The sequence below is a fragment of the Crocodylus siamensis genome, chromosome 6 (assembly GCF_052110815.1).
Source record: "Crocodylus siamensis isolate JL-2025a chromosome 6, ASM5211081v1, whole genome shotgun sequence".
Classification (NCBI taxonomy): Eukaryota; Metazoa; Chordata; order Crocodylia; family Crocodylidae; genus Crocodylus; species Crocodylus siamensis.
In genome coordinates, this window is record NC_143400.1 from 64015506 (window position 1) to 64039327 (window position 23822).

At 43.7% G+C, this 23822-nt stretch overlaps 2 protein-coding genes across 3 annotated transcripts in view; one reads left to right on the forward strand and one right to left on the reverse strand.

The window, feature by feature from the left end:
• The window catches only part of DNER (delta/notch like EGF repeat containing), a 352845-nt gene that overhangs the window by 40407 nt on the left and 288616 nt on the right, over window positions 1–23822 (reverse strand). For both annotated transcript variants that reach the window (XM_090054479.1, XM_090054478.1), the window contains 2 exons: window positions 18794–18916; window positions 10172–10285 (listed from right to left, as the gene is read on the reverse strand). In XM_090054479.1, the coding sequence (XP_089910605.1) occupies window positions 10172–10285; window positions 18794–18916 (237 nt within the window). The remainder of the gene's footprint in view (window positions 1–10171; window positions 10286–18793; window positions 18917–23822) is intronic.
• Window positions 1–23822, forward strand: part of LOC149862913 (uncharacterized) — an 84266-nt gene that overhangs the window by 11011 nt on the left and 49433 nt on the right. The gene's annotated exons all lie outside the window — the stretch shown is intronic.

The window sequence follows — 23822 nt, forward strand, 5'->3', positions numbered from 1 at the left end:
CCGTGGCCACCCAACTGTAGGGACATGAGCTGCTAAATAAAGTTTCAAGCTGTGGCCTGCCTCTCTGTATGCTTTGTGGGGGGGCAACCTGTGGCCAGGGGAGGGCAGCCATACCAGTCAGGGAGGGGAGCAGGGTCCTAGGCAGGGGTGTGGGCTGGCAGATCCTCCCCCCAATGGAGGAGTTACCATGTGGCCAGGGTTGGCAAGGCTGCTGGCTCAGCACAGGCCTGCCCATCAACGATGGCAACTAGCTGCACCTGGCTACAGGGATGCAGCTTGGATCCCAGGGCACTAAAATCTGGGTTAGCTGCTGCATGAAGACTATGGTCTTATGGGTACAAGCAGAATGAGTATTGTGGTTAGTCATAGCCACCCACTGTGTCCGCAAGGCCTTGACCTTTATGCAGTACTGCCACACCATCTAGGAGCACCCTCTCTCTTACATGATGGTGTTTAACACTGAAAAATGCAAGGTTCTCCACCTTGGGAGGAAAAACCTGCAGCATCCTTATAGGCTTGGCCAGCTGCTAGCCACCCTGACAGTGAAGTAGTGCCTCTGTCGGTCATGGTGCTAGCGAGAGTAGTACTGACAAGCCTATAAGTATGATGCTGTTTTTTTATCCCAAGGTGTAGTACCCTGCACTTCTCTACATTGAATGGCATCAGGTTTTGGTCCACCTACTTTGCAGACCATCCCTGTCCACACCATCTGTTGTTGGGCTGCTGCTGCAGACTGCTGTGCTGGGCTCTTCCTGGCAGGGGGCTGGACCAGGCTGCATTCTGGGTGGTTGGTGGCAGTGCTTGGAAGGGCGTTCAGGGGCGCTATGGTGAATTCTAGAGTGGCTGCAGCCCCCCCCCCATAGAACCACTCCCATAGGCCCCCACAGCATAGGAGGGAGTGCGGCTGGGGCTGGGGCTGGGGCAGGGGCAGGCACTGCACAGCTGGGGTGGAGTGTGGGACTGAGCTGCATGGGAGGGGTGGCTCTTGTCACTATGTGCACCCCAGGAGGGCATGGGGGGCATGTACCCTAATTTGCACATGAAGTGGGGCAGGTCCTGGGAGGGGTTTTGGCAAATTTTGGAGTGGCTGCAGCCCCCAACCCATAGCCCTGTCATCATTGACCACAAGATGAACATGAGCCTGCAATACGATGCTCCATAGATGCTTCTCGAGCAAATCCCGGGACGTCATTCTCCCCTTGTACTCGGCCTTGGTGAGGCTGCAGCTGGAGTACTGTGTCCAGTTTTGGGGTCCACAATTCAAAAAGGATGTGGAGAAGCTTGAGAGAGTTCAGAGGAGAGCCACGCACATGATCCAAGGTCAGGAAAACAGATCTTACGATGATAGGCTGAGAGACATGAGACTCTTTAGCCTGGAAAAGTGTAGGCTCAGGGGTGATCTGATGGCCACCTATAAGTTTATCAGGGGTGACCACCAGGATCTGGGGGAACGTTTGTTCACCAGAGCGCCCCAAGGGATGATGAGGTCGAATGGTCACAAACTCCTGCAAGACCGTTTCAGGCTGGACATAAGGAAGAATTTCTTTACTGTCTGAGCCCCCAAGGTCTGGAACAGTCTGCCAGTGGAGGTGGCTCAAGCACCTACATTGAACACCTTCAAGAGTAAATTGGATGCTTATCTTGCTGGGATCCTATGACCCCAGCTGACTTCCTGCCCTTTGGGCAGGGGGCTGGACTCGATGATCTCCTGAAGTCCCTTCCAGCCCTGATGTCTATGAAATCTATGATGTCTATGAAATCCTGTAGGCCCCCATGGTGAGGGAGGGAATGGGGCTGGGGCGCCCAGCTGGGGTGAAGCAAGCAGCTTATCTGGGGGGTGCCGGCTCTGACTGCTGCACGCACCCTAGGAGGCCACGAGCGGGGTCATGTGCCCTTAGATCTGCACATGGTCATGCCGGGCTATGGGCTGCTGTGGGCTGGGGCCAGGATAGTGCTGGGCTGTTCCCTGAAGGGGTGTTGTGCTTTGTTGTGCTAGGAAGGGGGATTGGGGGCAGGGGCTACGGCAGATACTGGGGTGGCTGCAGCCCCTCCTGTAGTCCCCCTCCCAGGACCACCACCACCTGCCTGGAGCACAACCTGGACCAGCCCCCAGCAGGAAGAGCCCAGTGCAGCCCCAGTCCCACCCCCCCCACATGCCCTCCTGGTGTGCATGCAGCGGTGGCATGTGGTGTGTACAGTGGTGTGCAGCAGCAAGTGCAGTACATATAATGCCGCACCATGCTCTGGCTCGGCAGCCCCAGCCCCACTCCCTCCCCCCGCAACAAACTTATCAGCCAGACCCAGCTGCTCTCCACATTTCATAGATTTCACAGATATTAGAGGCTGGAAGGGTCCTCATGAGATCATTGAGTCCAGCCCCCCTGCCAGAGGCAGGAAGTCTGCAGGGATCAAATGATCCCAGCAAGATAAACATCCAAATGCTTTTTGAATATATCCAGAGTAGGTGCTTGTACCACCTCGGGGGGGGGTGTCTGTTCCAGACCTTGGACACTCAGACTGGAAAGAAGTTTTCCTTATATTGAGTCTGAATTGGCCTTCTAGAAGTTTGTGGCTTTTAGGCCTAGTTATACCTTGGGGAGTCCTGGCGAACAACTGTTCTCCCAGATCCTGATGCACACCCCCTATATACTTATAGGCAGCCACCAAGTCCCCCCAAGCCTTCTCTTCACTGGGCTGAAGAGTCCCATGTCCTTCAGGCTTTCCTCATAAGGATTGCTCTCTTGACCTTTGATCATATGGGTAGCTCTCCTTTGGACTTTTTCAAGCTTATCCACATCCCTCCTGAAGTGGGGGACCCAAAACTGGATGCAGTACTCCAACTGCAGCCTCATTAAGGCCAAGTAAAGTGGGAGGTTAACATTTCTGGTTTTGCTTGAGAGGCATCACTGAATGCATGCCAGAGTTTGGTTTGGTTTGCTGGCCATGGCATCGCATTGGTGGCTCATGTTCATCGTGGTCAATCAAGACCCTCAAGTCTTGTACTGCTGAGCCTATAAGTATGGTGCTGTTTTTTTCTCCCAAGGTATAGTACCCTGCACTTCTCTACATTGAATGCCATCAGGTTTTGGTCCACCCACTCTGTAAGTGTATCCAGGTCAGCCTGTATCCCCAGCCTGTCCTGTAGTGTGACCGCCTTCCCCCATCATTTAGTGTCGTCTACGAACTTTGCCAGTCCACATCTGATGCCCAAATCTAGATCATCAGTGAAGTTATTGAAGAGTACCAGCCCAAGCACTGAGCCCTGGGGGACTCCACTGGTAACCTTGCACCACATTGATTTGTTCCCATCAACTACAGGTTTCCCTTGATTTATGCAGGTTCTTTATATGCGAATTCGTTCTTATGCGATGAGCATATTTAGTCCCATAATTCATTATATACAAGGTAAATTTGCTCTTATGCAATCAGCATAGATGCCCCCCCCCCAAAGCAGGTATGTCTGTGGGGGGAGGGGAAAGGATCATGGCCCCACTCACACCAGCCCCAGCAGCAGCAGCCCTGGGAGTAGCCAGTACCAGCTGCATGCAGCTGCTGGGCTGCACCATGCTCTGCCTGTCCCCCCAAACCTGGGCTCACCACAGCTCCTGGGCTATGCCATGGCATGGTGCAGGCAGCTGGTGTCAACTGCTCCCAGGCCGCTCCAGTATGGGCTGGGGAGAGTGTGGACAAGCAGAGCCCTGGGTGGTGCAGGGTGCAGCACTCACTCCAGCCCTTGCTGTAGAGGCCCTGGAAGCAGTCAACATGAACTGCCTGCACCAGGGCATGGTGCAGCCCAGGAACAGAGGTGAGTGGGGACAGGCAAAGCACAGTGCAGCCCAGTGGCTGCAAGCAGCTTGTGCCAACTGTTCCTTGGGCCACTGCAGCTGGGGCTTGGGTGAGTGCCACTCTGTTCCCTCTGCTTTGCTGTCTTGTGAAGCCCCAGAAGTGGCGCCCCTTCCTCCGCCCCTTCCCTAGTCCCAGCCTCTCTCCCTCCCTTCCTTCCTCACTGCCATGGGAACCTATTCCTATTTGTTGCATTGTAAAGTGGGTTCACTTTATGTGAATTCAATTTTTGCGCCGTTCTCCAGGAATGCATGTACAGCATAAATTGAGGGAAACTTGTAGTACACTTTGGGTCTGACCCTGGAGCCAGTTCCCCATGAGATGCTCGAGGCCACAGTTCCCCAGCTTGGTCATGAGAACATCATGGGAGATCAAGTCAAAGGCCTTCTTGAAATCCAGATAAATAACACCAACCTCATCTCCCTTGTCCAGGAAACGTGTCACCTGATCATAGAAGGAGATGAGGTTAGTCAGGCAAGACCTTCCAGTAATAAAACCACATGGGCTGTGCTTCTGGCCGCCTGCATGCTGCACCATGGCTGCATGCAGGCACGCATGCAGAGTTCTGTGTACCCCCCACCTACAAGTCTTTCAAGTACCCCTCAGGTTACGCATACCCCTGGTTGACAGCCACTGCTCTAGGTAATCTGTTCCAGTGCTTAACCAACCTTAAAAATAAAGGGACGCATCCAGGCTTCGAACCCAGAATTTCTTAAATCTAAGTCAAGAATCATCCCCCTAAGCCTGTGGTTCTCAAATGTTTGTTTTTGATTCAAAGCACACCTTGGTAAATTCAAGGCACCCCTCAGTAAATGCAGTTCTTAGCTTTCATTCAGTTTTTGACTGGAAAAATAATAGAGTAATTATTCTGTTGCAAAAAACACAGACTAAAACAGACCAGAATGTTTTTGACAGTGTAGATTCCATCTGAAACCTCTAGGCATGTCCAGATGAGCATGGATGTGTTACCCTGGGGACAAATAGCACTCGTGCACGCTCACTCTGGCATGCGGCAACTTGCCCCAAGTGGGGTAGGGGAGGTTGGGGCCACCACCTTAGCTGGTACCAACAGACTTACCTGGGGTCCTTGGGGCTTCCCAGGGCTCCAGCGGCAGTACTCCAACATGCAGAGCCTGGCCAGCAGCCAGGTATGGCTCTGGCTGGCCAGGCTTTGGTTTCAGGTGGCGTATGCTGCCACCAAGTGCACCACCCCACTTTTTTCAGGTGCAGGTTTTTTGACCCTGGGATTTCCTGGTGTCAAAAAAACCTGCCATGCTGCAAATCAGCATTAGCATATGTGGCATGTGCAATTTGAGGCACTGCAGATGCGTCTCCAGCACCTCATACCACACATGTATGTTCGTCTGGATGTGCTCTCTGTGTTTATTTTGTGAATCATGTGTAGTCATTTGGAAAACTAACAGTGCTAACATTGCACAGTATCCCCTGGCTCACTGGTCAAGAATCTTGCAACACTCTGGTTGAGAATAACTGCCCTAAACCATCACATTTGGCTCTCTTCCAACGTGCAACAAGATGGTGAAAGCATAGGGTGCTCTTCTACTTGAAGCCTCCATTTTAAAGCCTCTTCCACCAGGAAGCTTCTGGAATATTATAACTAAGTAATGCATGAGGAGGATGCCACCAAGGTCAGATTACACAAATAACAGTGGTTGCTGCTGGGTCTATGTTTTAAAGGCTTGAATAGCACAGCACCTTCTTCCTTCTTTCCTCCCTGATTAGTCTCCACTCTGAAGTCTTGAAAGTCCTATTTCTCAGTCTACAATGCTATAATATAGGCCTGTAGACCTGTTGAGTACATTGAGTAAAACTGGCCTTTGCAAATAGAGTCATTCATTAAAACACATCCAAAGGATTAACAATATGTGATTTCAAAATCTGATACCTACTATTTTATATCCCTGTTTGGTATCACTACTATTTAATATCCCTGTTTGGTATCAACACGTATTTAGTAATGTGTGCCCAAATGTCATTAGACTGCAAAGACAATATACATGTAATTGATTTTAAGCCAGAACATCATCTCTGAAAATGTACAAGGAAACAACCAATTTTTAAATCTGATACAGCTTTGGCAGGAGAAACAAAGTTAGGAATCACAATATACAGTATTATTAACTCCTAATATATACAACTAGGTATGTGTATCCTGTTGAAATGGGATGCTAGAACATGCACCAGTGGATAAAGTGCTTTCAAAATGCTAGGTACTCTCTCGGTCTGAAAAATTATGTCAAAAAGTGTTAATTATTTAGGTTTGGCATAGAAGACAGCAAACACTAAGTGTAAGAAACCATTCAGTGCAAGCACTTGCTATAGCCTATACAGCTATTTCCCTGGTGTAGCTCCAAATACCACACACCTTATAATCATATGCACTACTGAGAAAGACTGAACCAAGAGCCAGGTGCTCTTCCACTTACTCAAAAGTATAACTCTGCCAAAGTCAATTAAATTACATAAAACTCTTGAGGGAAGAACAAGGCCCAAAAGACTTTGGTTTTGCAGTGTTTTAACATAAGCAGGAAAAAATCAATAATAAAGAAATCAGGGAAGTCTGGGATAAAATATTATATGGCATATGACAGCATTTTATTGTCAGCACATTTTATGAGTGTTGAGTTTTTATAACATTTCACTACAATAGCTAAACTCTGAACTCTATTACTACTAAACTTTTCCCTGAAAAGTTTCAAATATATACATCTTAAAATGTTTAATGGAAGATTTCAAAAGGATACTATTCAGGTGCCTATAACAAGGATGTTTTGAAGGATGGATCCATCATGTTTTTACATCACCTCTACCATAGTTTTAAACTGCCTTATTGCATATGATTTCATGAATTTCCTCCTTCCCTCTTTCTTTAATGTAACGTATCTCAAAGATGTACCTATCATGATATAGGCCTTTTTTATGCTTTTACTTACAAGTAAACAGCCACAAGGTAAGATAAACCATAAAAAGAGTTATGTACAGCAGTGTTTACAAGCATTAACCCACTGTATCTCTTGGGTACACTGGCATTAATTTGGAATGTATCACTTGACAGAAATAGAGTTATGCTGCAAAGAACCTGAGAGGTTCATATAGATCAATGTCAAATGATCAAAACTCTACCATTGTGCTAATAGAAAAGCCCCAAATTAATTTTCTAACTCTTGCAATTGTGCTTATGTCATTAGTAATTAGGACCTTCTAGTAGTTACTCAAAGCTTCAAACTGCCATATTTTATCACAAACAACAGACAGCTTTTCCACCAAAAATCAGAACCCCCACCTTGCAAACTGGGGTATTTTTTTTAAGTGGGGAAGTCAATTTCTTCACTATAAAAAGAAACATGCTTTGAGACACTGTGATGTGGCTGTCAAGATGGCTGCCACTTCTGTTTGTTTCAGCAAGACGAAGGAGGAAGTCTTGTGTTAACTCTCTCACAGACATAACTATTGGCTGAGCCCTGTAGCTTGTGCCTGAAACAGCAAGTGAGCTGCTTGTAGTCTTGATGAGGCTTGTGATGTGGAAATAACATTTTATTTATAGGAACATATGTAAAGAATGACTTAAAGAACTAACCATCTTGCTACTTCCCATGAAAGGGTCTGGGGCCTAACCTTGTGTGACAGAGTAAAGCCTCCTAGAAATAGAGTATTCAGGAAGTGTGACATCCCAGGAGTCTGTATGAGGCAGCCAACACCAGGAAAGTCCTGTTGTATCTAGACTATCTCCTGGGATGCCACACTTCCTGGACAGTATGTCAGGGGTCAGCAATGTTTTTGGGTAGAGTGCCAAAAACACCCGCAACCTCGATTTGTAAGATATTGATGTGCCAGGGCTGGGTGGCAGGGGAGTATGCCTGCATGAATAAGGAACTATTCAATTTGGGTTCAGATTTGGCTGATTTGGATGCCAGCAATTTGATTTGGAGCTCCAAATTGGTTTCCTGCTTCCATTCGGCTGAATTGTCTCTGAAGCTTCAGAGCCAATTTGGAGATTCAGCCACAGTGTATAATGGGGAATCAATGAGATATCTATAACTTTGTTGTTTTTTGTCCAATTTGGATGACACTTTCAGAGATGGTAGCCTCTGCTGAGTGCATGAAGTCTGCCAAGTTTCAAGGAGATAGTTACAGGAGTGTGGGAGTAACTGCACCCCAAATTCTTGAAAGCAAAACTCATGTCACATGTAAGTGTTAAGCCACAGTGGGGTCAAAACTGCAGGGATAGTAGCCCCTTCTGGGGCCACAAAACCTGCCAAGTTTCAAGATGATAGGTGCAGGGGTTTTGGGGAAAATGTGCCTCAAGCTGCTGACAGGCAAAACCCGTGACATAGATGACCCTGTGTGTGTTAAGGTGCAATGGGGTGAAAACTTCAAGGATCCTAGCCCCTGGTGAGGCCACAAAGCCTGCCAAGTTTCAAGGAGATAGGTGCATGGGTTTTGGGGAAACTGTACCTCAAGCTGGGGACAAGCCGAACTTGTGACACGGGTGACACTGTGTGTGTTAAGACACAGCAGGGTGAAAGCGGCAGGCCTGCTAGCCCCTGCTGAGGCCACAAAGTCTGCCAACTGTCAAGGAGATAGGTGCAGGGGTTCTGGGGCCCTGCACTCCTAGCTGCTGACAGGCAAAACTCGTGACATGGGTGCTTGTGCAACTGCCTGTGTCTGTGTTGGAGCAGAAACAGTTCGGCTCTGTATTATTTCCTCTCCTTAGTCTGTGGTTTTATAGGTGTTAATTCTTGCTCGTTAACTCATTACATTTGCTAGCTACTGTGTATTGAGCTGGTCCCTGAGTGAATCATGATTGATTGGTAACACAGTAGCTTAGCAGCCAGGCCTGCAGTAGCTTTACGCATCCCCCCCTGCCCTCCCCTCCATGCCCCAAGACAGACACGGTTTGTCACGAGTTTTACCTGTCAGCAGCTAGAGAAGCAGGATCACAGAACCCAGAAGCCCCTGCACCTATCTCCTTGACAGCTGGAAGACATCATGGATTCACCAAGGGCTAGCAGGCCAAATCCTTTCCAAATCCATTTGGAAGCTCTGAATTGATTCAGAAAGCCTAAAGCTTCCTACAATTCAATTCAGATTTGTAGATTCAGCCTCTGAACCATCTGAATCATCTCCGAATCCAAATTATGATCCAAAGCTTTGCACAGCCCTACAGGAGAGCCACGAGGGGCCAGTCCTTGTTGTGGCAGCACAGTCCCAACTCCTTCCCTGCCCTCTGCTCTGAGGCACACGTGCCAAGAAAATGGCTTTGCATGCCAGGCTCTAACACCTGTGCTGAGGGTTGCCTACCCCTGCTCTATGTGCTCAGGAACACTTACTCTATGCCACACAGTCATCCATAACTAGAAAAAATCTTTTTTCTACATTTTACCTTCCAAAAAGAAGGTACATGCTTTATTTGGGGTTGTGTTGTATGCAGGAAAATATGGTAGCTCTTTTTGACAATGCTCTTACCCTTCTGAGACTATACAAATTATGTAGAAAATGGATCTCCATTATTCTTTCTTTATTTCTCGGTGTAGGCTCAGTTTTGCAAATACAAAGCACTCTAGGCCTCAAAGCATTTGAGCACTTAAGTACTGTTTTTTTCTTGAGTATGTGATTATCCCAAGGATTTCATTGAAATTATACACATGCTTGAAATTATGCACATACTTGAATGCTTTGTCAGGCAAAGGCAAGATTGCTCAGTATTCTCCAAGCCAAAGCTCTGTCTGAGCTTCAGGTCAAAATCAAATCTTCTTTTGCTCAGCTTACATTAGCCCTCTTGAGCACGTATTACTGTGACCAGCCTATCTCTGCATACTGGAACTCTTCCATCCAAAAGTAGCAAATAAAACCTGGAAGAGTGAGCCGTGTCAAAATATCCCAAAGAAAAGCAGAAAGTATATAGCCCAAAAAGGATAAAATAGCTTTCCCTAAAAACCAAGGTATTTGGACTAGTAAATGAAACCAGTAAACTATTATATTAAATGTAGATTTAAGCTATAATATCTGGATTTAGAGGTTACAGCTAATATTTAGTGCTTTGATTTACAGCTACCTTTAGGTATAGTAATTCACAATTAATATGTCATTATAATTTTAATTTCACATTATATTTCCCAGAATTCCAAAATGGGATATTGCTGGTTTATAATTTCTTCCCTGTAGAAGTGCCTGTTTTAAAATACCTCGTAAGTCATATGAAAGAATTATGCAGATGCACAGCATCAGATGGCATATATCTGACATTTGCATTCTTTTCGACACAGTTACTAACAATAATACCACATGTAATTTAAGAATTACTTACCAGTAAATCCAGGTGCACAAATGCATGTACCATTTAGACCTTCACTGTTACATGTGCCACCATTATGACAGCTAATATTAACACAGGGATCTTTGTATAGTTCACAGTGCCTTCCTAAGAAGAAATAATAATGAGTGTTGTTAACATTACATATATTTCTGATCAGTAAAAAATCAGTTTGTGGGAAATCTTTATCATATGAAGCAAGGACAATGATTAGTATCATCAAAGCTTGATAGCCATTCTCTTTGACAGTCAGATAAATCACAGATAAGTCAGTGAAATTAATCAAGTTAGGCCTTTCTAAATCCAATGCAAGATAAGACTTATATCTTTATTACCGAAGAAAGGTTAAGTCTGCTCTTCAATCAGGGGCCCAGTTTGCTTTTGTCTACATGGCAAAATACAGGGCTGTACAATGATACCCCAGCCCAGCTAGCTTGTGTACTACAGTCTACAAAGAACACAGCAGTGGCATGCAGAGATACCTAAGCTAACTCTGCATGCTGTACCTCTATATGTAAGATAGATCAGCCCTATAAGCATGGAGCTGCACTCAGTCTTATAACACTTAGTTCTTAGCAATGCTAATTAGTGCAGGTGCAGTGCTATGCTAACATAGCTACATTGCCTCTATTTTCAGAGCTAATGCGTGTAGACCTAGCTGGGGTGTCTAAGTGGTGCTACCTTCACATGCCCTTTCTGTTTGCAGACCCTGGTAGACATGGAGTTTCTGTAAATATCCAGTAATATAGCAAAATACAATTTGATAAGTTTTGTAATGTTCTTCAATGGAAAAAATGGTCATTAATTTCAGGCTGGCTTCCAGTTAACATGAAAAAAAAATATATGCGTTTATTAGTAAGCCTCCTGTCTCCTTTTCCTGGGAACTCTGAAGCAATATGGTTTATCAATCCATTAACAACAGGAATCAAGTCTATCCAAACATATATTAAAATAGATGTTGCTGCCAGGGCCATCCCTTGCGGGGGGGGGAGAAGGGGGTGTGAATTGGGGCGACTGCCCCAGGCTCCGCACTTTGTGGGGGCCCCACATACAGTACTGTACAGGCCCCACTGGGGCTGCCACATACCTCCAGCTGCACTGTGGCTGCCACATAACACTGGCTCCATGCTCCAGATGCTCACCACACCTCCCCCTTCCCCACTCTGGCCACTGACCACGCCTCCCACCCCCCCACCCCCCCGCTTCAGCCATTCAGCAACCTCCCCTCCCAACCCCTGCTAGCCACCTCCCAGCCCCTCATGGGCTGATATGTTCTGGGACCGTACACTCCTAGCAATGGCTCTCGTTACTGCACTGGCCAGACCCATGCCTCTGTCTCCTATCTCTAACCTTGAACTGTATGAATTAATTAATTTCATTTTTGCAGCAGACTGCATGAACCTTATCTAGCACAGGATATAAAAGCACAGGGGATTCCTACATGGAGATGAAGAAAGAATCTTGATGACACTAGTTCACATATCAGTATTTTTTCTGAGCCCACATTCCACAGAAAATGAGAAAACCAAAAATGAATTTCCTAATCAGGGACTGAAATACACATACACACAATATACACATACACACAATATAATATGCAAATTTGACTGAGAAAAGAATGAAGGAACTTCATCTGTACATAATTAATGACCTAGTCACAGGAATGAAATTCATCTGTAAGTGTCCATCTAGACCTATGCACTTCTGAAATCTCAAGTAAGCCCCAAAATGGAAGTGGGGCATCTAGTATGCTGCAGTTGTATGGGGGCTGCCTGCTCAGGAATGAATTTAACTCAGAATGAACATTTCCCCTTCTTAACAGATTTTGCAACAATTTATTAAGCAAGACTGCTTTCCTTTGTGATGTTACGTATGCTCCTAAGAGTTTACAAGGTACTTGCCCCACATTATAATGATGTAGACTTGCTCAAGGTAACCTTAGGCAATGACTGATTGTTCTATGTAAGAACTAAATGGTGATCTTCGATCTCTTGAAAAATGTTGTTCATTTTCATGATTCAGTCCATGTATATTATGATCAACTGTAACAAAATATTTGAGAAAACATTTTGTATTTTTTACAGAGAGATTCCATGCAGCCATATAGATATGTATGCACAAAATCCCACATTGATTGAAAATTTACATTATAAAATTTAAATCCTTTATTTCAATGCCTGAATTTATGATCTATGTACTCACAGACCTTTTTGGATAGTGTGCTTTACTGCCATGAAATGATTGATCACATGCTTTAAGAGATACCATCAACTTGAAAACTACTAAATTTACAAGAATAAACTTTAATAGTTTCCGGTAGTACATCTTCCTCTGAATCCCCTGGTCAGATGGTGTGGTGTTGCATGCTGTTTCATGAACATATTGGGGAAAATCTACGTAACTTGTAGAGAGGGCAAGTTAACTAATGGACAGACATTACAGATAACAAATGGTTATTAGCCATATTGTACAGGTGAGGGATTAAGTAGTAAAAGGATTGGAATTACGCATAAGTGAATGCGCGAAGGTTAGTAGAAAAACGTAGGAAGGAGCCTTGAGGGAAAGGAGCATAAGATGTTCAAAATACAAAACTGAAGGAAACACGACATATTGCTTTACCACATTTGTTCTTACATCTGGCCCCCTACCGCTTGTCAGTATTTGTCTTTCAGTGGTAAATTCTTGGACCTATTTTATTAATATGTCTATAAAACAACTAGCATATGCTTTGGCTTCTGAAAATAAGAAGAGATAATTATATCCTGAAAAAGCCTAAATGACAAAGATGTAGAGAGCATTTTACCAGTTGATCATTTGTTTGCGTAATTTATCATTCAACGTATTTATGGTAAGCATATTCCTTGTCTTGTGTTACAATGTATAGTTTCTTTTGGCCTATTCTAAGAGCAGGCCTTATGTCAAAGTACTTGCCAAAATTATTTAATTCATTTTCTGTTGGCTGTCTGATTTGAGCACCCACTATAATGTTAACTATCAGTGAAAAAGGCATTATCACATTACATACTTTAGATCTCTCTTTTAAACAGACTTCCATATTTTCAAAAAGGTTTCTGTATTTGCTGAACAACTGCAGCCAAGATAGTGCAGTGTCTCCTTAGATATATATTTCATAGATTTCACAGATATTAGGACTGGAAGGGACCTCACGAGATCATCAGGCCCAGCCCCCTGCCCAAAAGTGGCAACATAGGCTTTGGAGTAAGTTGACAAAAGGCTAAATCCATTGAATTCCAGGTGGCCACAGGTTACATGAATTCTTTTCTAGATCAAGCCCTAAGTTATTCTATTTGTAATTGAGTTTCCTCCCATAAAAATATTTATCTAAGGAGAAAAATAGGGGTTGTGTTTGTTTTGTGCAGGTGTATGTGCATGAGTTTTCAGATCGTAATACTATAGTTATTACAGAGGATTAATGTAAAATGGAGGTTAACAGAAATACAACCTAAAAAAAATGTCAAGAACAACATTACCCACCCACCAATAATACAATTAAGATGACTTAGTTGTCATGAAAACCAATGCTTTCAATGAAAAATCTATAAAGGCTTATGAAAAGCTTTACTTTCAAGTCCTATTAAAATCAATTACCATGATTTTATAGTGTTCTGCACTTAATTCAGTTACACATATCAATGTAAAGAGGACATTAAATGCTATCAAAACAGGGTAATAATTAAGGCTGTGCAAAATTTCGCCGGCTGTTTTGATTCAACACCGTTTTGACTCATTTCAAGTTCAAAACAGCGAAATCAAATCAAAACAAAGGGCTTCAAAACAGCCTCAAAACAAAAGGAGGCTAATCAAAATGTTTCAAAAGTTTTGAAATGTTTCAAGTTTCAAAACAAACAACATGTGGGAGATAGGGAAGAACCAGGGCTGTGCTTCCAGTGACTCCACAGTCCCATGTGGCTCAACCAGGAGCACAACCCTGGCACTCCCTGCCTCCCACAGCCAGGCTGTGGGTAGCCAATCACAGCACAGGGAAAGGGAACTGATCCCTATCACTCAGTTCCCCTCCCCAGTGCTGTGATCAGGCTGGGAGAGAACTTAGCCCAACCACTCAGTTCCCCTCCCCAGCCCTACAATTGCACTGGGGAAGGCAACTCAGCCCAGTTGAGCTGAGTTCCCCTCCCCAGTGCTACGATTGGGCTGGGGAAAAGAACTCAGCCTAGCTGAACTGAGTTCCCTTCCCCAACTCCCCAGTCCCAGGCAGCAGCACCCAGCTTCCCTCCCTCATCTGACAGGCAGATTAGGGGGCTGAAGCCTCAGGAGGACTGGCACAGCCCCCACAGCCCTCCCAGGGTTGTGGGCCCCCATCTGCTTGCCAGATGAGAGAGGCTGTTTCGAGCTTCCCCATTTTAGCATATAAGCAAAATGTCAAAACAGCATCGAAACAGACAAAACGGAATGGAACAGAACAGCAGTTTTGAATCAAAATGACATTCTAAACGAAACACTGTTCCATCAAAACCTCGAAACTCAAGTCAAAATGGAACAGTGCCTTTTTACACAGCCCTAGTATAACATTTTATACCCTCTATGTAGTGGTATAGATGAGGTGTGTCAAAAATACAGCCAATGGAGCTCCTGGAGGGGCCAGGAATTCAGCAGCAAGGTGAGCAGATGTGGTATTAACCCCTATGATTCCCTCAGCCAACACAGCACTGGAGTTAACACCACCGCCACTTGCCCCATCACCAGAGGTGGGTCTGGATCTGGGCCATGAGGAGTCCTGCAATGGTCCAGATCTGGCCCAAGGAGGCCATCCTGGTTTAGATGAATAGCTAACACACAAAACAACATAGAGCCAGGATCTATTCCACTCTCAGAATCAACCTGCAGTAGAAAACACAATGTCTAGTAAAGGGTGTTTACAGGACTGCATCCCATATAAAAAGCTGAAGCAAAATTAACTTCCTGGAATCTCAGAGGTTAAACACAGCTTAAGCACTACTTTTTGTTAAATATTCAGGTTGAGTCAACAACATGAAATCGCAACCAAAATATGAGAAAACACTCCTGTTTCTGCTGTTGGTAAAAAGCTACAGGTCTGTCTCCTACTTTAAACCTCTAAAATGATGAATTCTTGACACACTGGCAAAGAGAACACACACCAGTGTGAAATAAAAACTCAGTCACAAGCAGCAGCCAACTAAGTTTCAGTCAACAGAAATAAGGAATCACATTACTAAAATACCACTGCTCTGTGTAATTTTTTATAAATTAATTTCAGAATTTTATCACAGTATGACTCAAAAAGCAGTGCAAAAACAAAACTGCATCTCAGCCTTTAAAACAAACAAAGCCATAGAGAGTATTGGTACACATCACATTGGCTATCCCTTGATACAAGGATGATGTCTACCAGATGGGATTACTGGTGAATTTTAAGGTGGCTTAGGAGTCCAACTGTGCTCTGCAAGTTTTCCCACAGATATGAAAAATGCTGCCAGGGAGCATGGGGTGGGGGGAGGCAAGCACAATGGTTGGCCAGGATGTTGTGCACTTTCCTTCCTCCTCTGCCATTTCTATGCAAGACAGTTCTCTCTGAAGTGGGCTGTAGCTTGATGTATGGTGCAGTGCCATTGAGACCTGTTACCAGCCAGCACTTCCCAATTTGTAGGGTTACCACCCTTCTAAAGATATGCTTTCAGGGTGTCCTTGTAGTGCTTCCTCTGTCCTCCACAGGTCCTCTCACCATGACTAAATTGAGAAAAGAGTACTTGCTTCAGGAGACAAGCATCAGCCATCTGCACACAGTGACCAGCCCAGTGGAGTTGATGTTTCATGATCTTTGCTTCAATCCTGGTTATGTTAGCTGCAGAATGGATGCTGGCATTGGTGCAATGGTTTTCCCATCTAATGTGAAGGATCTTCCTGAGGCAATGCTGATGGAACCATTCCAGGCACTTAAGATGGCTTTGATATGTCACCCATGTCTCACACCCATAAAGGATCATGGGGATAACCACTGCATTGTAGACCAGGTTCTTAATTTCCATCTCTGGATCTCAGTCAGCAAAAACATGGCGAAGTAGGTTTCCAAAGAATATGCTGGCACGGTGAATCCTATGTTTGATTTCTACATCAAGACTTACTGGGTCTTACTGGGACTGACTGGGAGAGGTGACTGCCAAGGTACGGGAAATGCTCAATGTTTTCCAGGGCTTCACCACCAATGGTAATTGTCGACGGGAGGAGGGAAGCTTGTGCTGGGGCAAGCTGGTGGAGAATCTTGTTCTTCCCAATGTTAAGGGAGAGTTTAAGGCTGTGACAGTCACAGAGAAAAGATCAAAGGCAGCCTGCAAATCAGTCTGTGTGTGCAAGGATAACAGTCATCAGTGTACTGAAGGTTGGTGATGCCACTCTTGGTAACTTTTGTTTTGCTGTGAAGTCACCACAGCTCGAAAAGCTCATCGTCCATTTGATACTCAACTCCAATTCCAGAAAGGTGGTGTCATGGATGAAAATCAAAATAATAGCAAGAGAGATGGAAAAAAGGGCTGGGGCATAATCCCCACAATGGTACACACAACAGAGCAAGAAAATGCACGTTGATAGAAACCCTAAATGTTTTACTCTTCCTAGTGGAATGAAATAAATCTACCCTGGGATGAAATATTCTGGATGGACAAAATCTTAACTTGTGATTTTCTTCCTTTATTTTATAAAATGACTAGGAAATGTTATATGAAATCAAAATCTGTTGAAGTGTGTATGGTGTCAGTCCTAGTCAACATGGAAGGGCATTCACTGAGTTGTTATTTCTGAATTTTACAAGTTGCAATTAAACATCCAGAAAACTGCTTCCTTGTTTATTATTTCCACATTGAAAAATACTGTTAATGTGTTCCAATGTGATCTTTTGTAATTCTGCTTTTAACTCATTACACTGGAAAAAAATCAACAGGGATCTGTAAAGCTCTCCAATGTCCTCCATCACTCCAAGTAACTAAACCAATTCAAACTATAACCAAAAACCTCTTTAGTATCATCTCTTTAAAGAAAAATCTAAGAAAAATCTAAAATCTAGTACAGGGGTGTCAAACTCATATGACCCACAGGCTGGATGAGCATTCCTGAGCTGGTCTGCTGGCCAGACCAGGCCTGACCCCTCTGAAACAACTGCAGCACCAGGTCTGGCCCACATGCAGCATGCACCAGCCCCCACGGCCAGCAGGCATCATGCATTCAAACACAATGCACAAGCTGGACCCAGTGGTGCAGTAGCACAAGGGGTCAGTCCAGGGCACTGCATGCAGCCTGCACCCTGAACCATCTGTGCCATCTGCAGTGCTGGGTCTAGCCCACGTGCTACAGGAAGCATGTGCCCTGTGCCAGCCCTGCGGGCTGTGTGCATAGTGAGCCCTGTGCCCAGTTCATATTGCATGCAGTATGTGAAGCTGGACCAGCCATACGTGCTGCAAGCAGCATGGGGCTAGCAAGGGTATATGCTTCATGGGACACCCCACTAACTGACCCTTATGCCCTCATTCTGGGGTCAAGAGGGCACTGCATGGAGTGTGTGCCCTATGCCAATCCCCTGTGCTATGTGCAGCATAGCTATGTCCAGTATGTGCTGGACCTGTGGCTCACTGTGCACATGGCCCCAGGGCCAGCATAGATGCACACTGTGGGCAGCACATGGGCTGAACCTGTCACTGCACATAGTACAGAGAGTCCAGGGCACAGGTTACATATTACGCGAGTCTGGACATACCCCCTGTGATGCCTAAATTCAGCCCATATACCCACATGCAGTGCACAGGCCAGGGGTTGTTGCATGCATAGGTGAGACTCTGTGGGTGATCCAGTGTTCAAGCATCCACGAAAAAGAATTACTGGGTGCTCAACACCCATGAGCCATGGCCATTTTGGTGCTTGCAGATGCTAAAAAAAACCCCAAACCCCCTGAGCTTTACCGAAAGAAGCAGCATGGAAAAACTCTGCAGCATCTATAAAGATCAGGCACTTCAGTGGGACTTTTTGGTGCTTTTAACTAAAGGTGATTCAATCAGCTATTAGTTGAAAGTGCCAAAAAAGCCCCACTAAAGCACCTGTTCTTTACAGACACCAGAGCCAGACTGAAGTAACATGCTTCTTTTTCTGAGCCTGCACATGGCTTGGTGCAAGAATGCACCAAATTTAAAATATAGCACCAGGGGTTTTTTTATATCTGCAAGCACCCACCAGCAAAGTCCTAAATTGCCACCTATAGGCATATGGGGTGTGTCTAGCAACTCACAGGCTGAATCAAATAGCTCCACCAGCTGGATTTAGCCTGCAGGCAGTGTTTGACACCTCTGACCTAGTATCTCTCAAAATTGTTGACCTCAATCAGTAAAACTTACATAGGTAAATTTTGTCCAAATGAGTAATCCTACTGACTCTAGTGTGTCTACTAATGTAAATAAGAATTACTCACCTGAGTAACTGTTGGGGATCAGGGCCTACTTAAAATTTATTTTTTTGCTGTATATAGGGAGATATTAAAACTTAATTTGGCCATGTATCCCTATTCATTACAGAACACTGTTTATAAAGTATATGAGGTAGGCAATACTTACATTATGAGAGGCAAAAAAAGGATTTTACCTTCATATTCAGCAAGACATACACATTCATAGCTATTGACAAGATCTCTGCAGGTGGCACCATTCTGGCAGGGTGCAGAAAGGCATTCATTATATTCCTCTTCGCAGTAGAGGCCATGGTAACCTAAAGCACATGGATAGGAAATAAAACAAGCTATGAAATGCTTTCCAGGAAAAGATAAAATGTGGTCATCCTGGATTCTGGGTAGATGGTCACTAACTGAAAGATGCTGTGCAGACAGATTTTCTTTAATGCATCAGAATATCTGCTACACAGCTAAAAATAAGAAACGACTATAGAGCATCTGACACCCTACAAGAAATATTCCCCCAGACATTTTGAAAAGGGTGAATTACAACATTTCCATGAACACAAAAACAAATGACCAAAATTATAGCAGATTATAACAGATAATCTGAACAAGATGTGTTCCAATTGTAGCAGTGAAACAATATGACACTTAAGTGTCTACCACTTTTCATGATTAACTTTCCATTATGAGAACTTAACTGGCTTAGAGTGATGATAATCTTGTAAACCTAACCAGTATAACATTTTATCATACAATTAACTCTGTCCAAACATTAATATACTGAGTTTTCACAGTACTCCCAGGAGGTAGGTAAAGCATTATAGGCTGATTATACAGATAGAGAAGTAGAAGCTTGGAAAGGTTAGGTGGTTAGGCATCTTACTAATGGCCATTTAGTGAATCAATTACACAACAGAATGAGAAATCAGAAATTACTGAGTCCACTTGAACATGATGCTTTCTTTATGGTCTAGCACTCTAGTGTATCGTATAATTATATTAGTACTTGAAATGTAGTACATCTGATCAAAGAAATATATTTCTGTATTAATAAATAATAAGAAAAGTGTTATAATACTGTAGGAGACGTAACTTTTACAGCTCTATAGCTACTTTATGATGAGTAAGTCTCTGATTATATAACATTGACACTGTTTCCTCCTTTACCACTACAGTATATTTTCTTTTGCATCTACATACACAATTCTTATTCTGATTTGTGTGTAAAGACATTATACTCTGAGTTTCACAATTCTTCATGACCAACTACCAAACCTATTCTCTTACTATTTTTACAGGCAAAGTGTGGAATGCCTTAAAGAAAATTCTGTTTTATAGTAAGACATTTTATCTATCTGTGGTGTTTTTTAATGTTGAAGACTAAATTAAACAGAAGATATTTTCATCTCCTTGAAAGAGATAAAGAATTCATTTTCTGTAACACCGTGTGCCTCGTGTACCATTTAAATTCTTTTCTTCAAATTAAGTCAAGGCATTGAATGGACAAGCTTTCTGTCACATACAATTAACCACAACCTATACTTCATGAAAGGCTGCTAATATTAATGGTAAAGGCTTGATTGTGGCTCTGCCACAAGTCCTGGACAAGAGATAGGGAGCAGCTGTGCTTCTCCAAATGAACACCAAGTTGAGACCTTGTTGCAGGGAGGAAATTATTAGCATCAGTCTGATCCTTAGCTTTACTGGCCCATGTCTTCATTCTGTCTTTGTCCTTCCTTGCTCATCTACATGGGAGGAAAGCAGAAACACCACAAAGGCAGTTTTTGTCCCCATAAGCAGATCAGTGATGAAGGCAGTTTGTAGAGGGGTGTGTGAAACCATATTTGATTCGGATTTGGCCTAAATCAGGGACGGTAATTCTTGATTCAGATCACTGTCCCCAATTCAATTTGGCTGAATCCAAATCTGAAGATTAAATGCTAATTCGGAGAATCAGTCGTTCAGCCATAGACACAGCTTTAAATGTTTTTTCTACATACCTCAAGGTACCCAATGCAGCTCGTGACCACTGCAGTGCTGGGGCAGATGGAGCATCCCACAGGAGAGCAGGGAAACCCCCCATGTGCTCAGCAGCAAACCCAGAAGTGGACCAGAAGTACTTCCAGTCTACTTTGGGGTCCACCGTTCAGCACATGGGGAGGCCCCCACACACCCTCCTGGCTTGGTGATCAGCCACTGGGGGACCCCAGGTGCCACCCAAAACCCAAAAGGCACCAGTCACTGAGTCGCAGGTGGGGGCACCCCAATGTGCTCCCTGGCAGACCCGGAAGTGGACCGGAAGTGCTTCTGGTTTACTTCCAGGTCTGCTGCCAAGCACATTGGGGAGCACCCTGCACTTCTGTGGGACGCTCCATTTACCCTACCACCTCAGCATTCACAAGCCACCTGGTACTTTGAGATATGTAGAAAAACATTTAAAGCTGCATCTATGTCTGAATCATTGAATCTTTCCAAATCTCTCCAGATAGATTTGGAGGGTTCCAATTCAATTCAGAGAGATTTAAGAGTCTCTTGATTCAGTTCGGATTTGGAGATTCGGCCACTGAATTGGGCCAAATCTCAGCTGAATCTAATCAGGGACCGAAGATTTGCACAGCCCTAGTAGCTTGTACACTTATAGCTCCTTAGTTCCATGTGTAACATGCAGCAGCTCACAAATAAGTTATGAAGGAGTTGATAACCATATTCTCAACCCTCCCAATATTTAATGAACCTCTCTGCAGGTTCAATTCTGAATTCTTTGACTGCAAATTTTCCCTCAATTAAGGATCCCCTAAATATACGATATAGTCAAATGTATCTAGCCAATGCTCTCAAATGTCAAGCTAGTCCTTATTTACAGTTTATATATCCTCCCCTTTAAGACTTTTACAGTGTATATATCCTCCCCTTTAAGAGTGCAGCTTTAACCACTAACCTATTTAGTTGGTCTAATAAAAGATATCAGATTTACCCAAAGAATCTTGTCAGCTTTAACCACTGCCATTTTGCATATTATTTTCTATGTTTAGTTACTTTCTGACAAACTGCAAATTGTACACAGTGAGATCCTTCCCAATATATAAACCAGAGAAACTTCAATTATCTAGCAGATTTTTTTTAAATGTGCATAAAATTTAGTCTTGTCATAGGCATTTTGAACACAGTTGAAGAGTTATGTAATTGATATTTAATTGATATTTTTACCTTGAAGGAAATGTTCTGTATTGAAAAATTAAGCAACTGATTTTTTGAGAAATCAGTATTCACCTCCCTTTGACTAAAATAGACCCACATAATATCATAAATCCTAAAGTGGAAGAAATTCCCTTTTTGTCCACTAGAGGGTAGGTTCCTTCCATGCATACTATATTTTAATGCTCAGAGGGACAGCTTACATTATCATCATCCTTACCAACAGCCCATTTCCAGGTGCACTATGGTGAATGGAAAAAGCTTGCAATGGAATCAGGCCACCAGCTTGGGTATACAGTGAACTTTCTTATTTTCTTGTCACTAAACTAAGTACATACATCTTGGCAAATTGTTATTTTGTACTACTATTGTTTAATATGGTACTGAATGTATTAAGGACCCTGGCCCTAGTCGTACATATATATCAGAAAAACCCATATAAATCATTTTTATCTTTGCAGTCAGAGAAATGAAATAGATACACTGACCCCAGAAGCGTCCTTAGCTGATAACTTGAAAAGTAATTGACTGTGGTGCGATAAGCTCATCTCTCCCTAGGCACTTCATTAAGATTCTGCTGCTTTTATGCTTCAGAATCAATGAATAATAAAACTGATTGCATCTTTTGTGCTTATGTGCAGCTAGTGCAGCTAGACACATACAAACAATATCTACATTATGTTACTTCTTTAAATGCTGGGCAATCAGTGATGCATTCGTTAGTGCCACCTCAGCTGAGAGAAACACTCTTAGCTATATACTTATCTTGCATGCTTTATAGGTAATATGAACAGCTGAGCTTATTACTGTATCTCTCAGAAAAGGACAGAACCTGAATGTACAGTCACTATCAGAACCTTCAGGTTCAGACAGGATATAATGTGCAATAAGCCTCTCTTCTGAAATAGGTGTGTCCTCTTTCCATGCCCCTTTTCTTTCACCCAAACTGGGAACATGTTTTACAACAAGTTATCCCCAATTTTTATAAAAAACTACATATTCAAAATTACCCAACTAGCTTTGCCAAACCTCCACGCAGCCTTTCCCTTAAAAAATGTCCCTTCTTTGCCATGCTTCTTTACATAGGACACTAAACCTACTAGGCTAGGAACAAACATTACATTTGTCCTGGACAAGATGTGCCTGTGTTTGTCTCAGAACAAAAATGTCCCCAGATTGGCACATACACGCATTACCCTTCTAATCAGGGTTTAGTGATTGACTGAATGCAAGGCCACTTTTCTGCCATTGGCAGCTTGCAGATGTGTATTTCTACCAAAATTAATTTCTTCCAGTAGAAAAATAGCCTGGGAGCTGAACTGTACAGATGTTCCTCCAGCTCCATAGCTGGAGAACTTTTAATTAAGCTCTCCAGCCTGGGTGTACTAGTGGGCTCCCTCCCCCCCTTAGAGAGGAGCCCATTAATTGACAGCTTGCCCTCTCCCCTTCCTGAAAAGAAGGTATACTGTCAAGGGGCAGTTGACAGCTGCTAAAAAGCAATGGCTGCCACAGACAGCCAAAGAGGGTTCTTGTCCCAAGAGAATGCCTCCCTATCCCACCAATCAGCTGACTGGCAGGAGCACTGCATTCTCCAGTGGTGGGCAATGTCTAGAAAATGATATTTAGAAGTTTGCTTTTAGGAATTGGTTTGTAGGTAAAGTAGAACAGATTGACTTTTATTAGTAAATGTTTAGGATTGGGAATCCAAAAAAAAGATGACAAAGCTGATAGGGAAATACAGATCGCCTGAGTGAGGGACTAAAAATAGAGGGACGGGGATGAGGAGGGAAACGCAACTAAATTACAGGAGATACTTTTGCATTAGAACTATGGTCTAGGGGAATGGCAAGGGTGAATTATAAAAACCTGTTTGATTTATAAAAGCCCATTTGTGCTGAAGTTTCCTTCAAGGCCCACTGTGTCTGAAGCCATCAGTCACACAGGCTGGGAATTTGAAGACATGTACCAAACTGTTACCTGAAGCTACATAATATGAACAGTGTACCCAAACAGAGATAATGG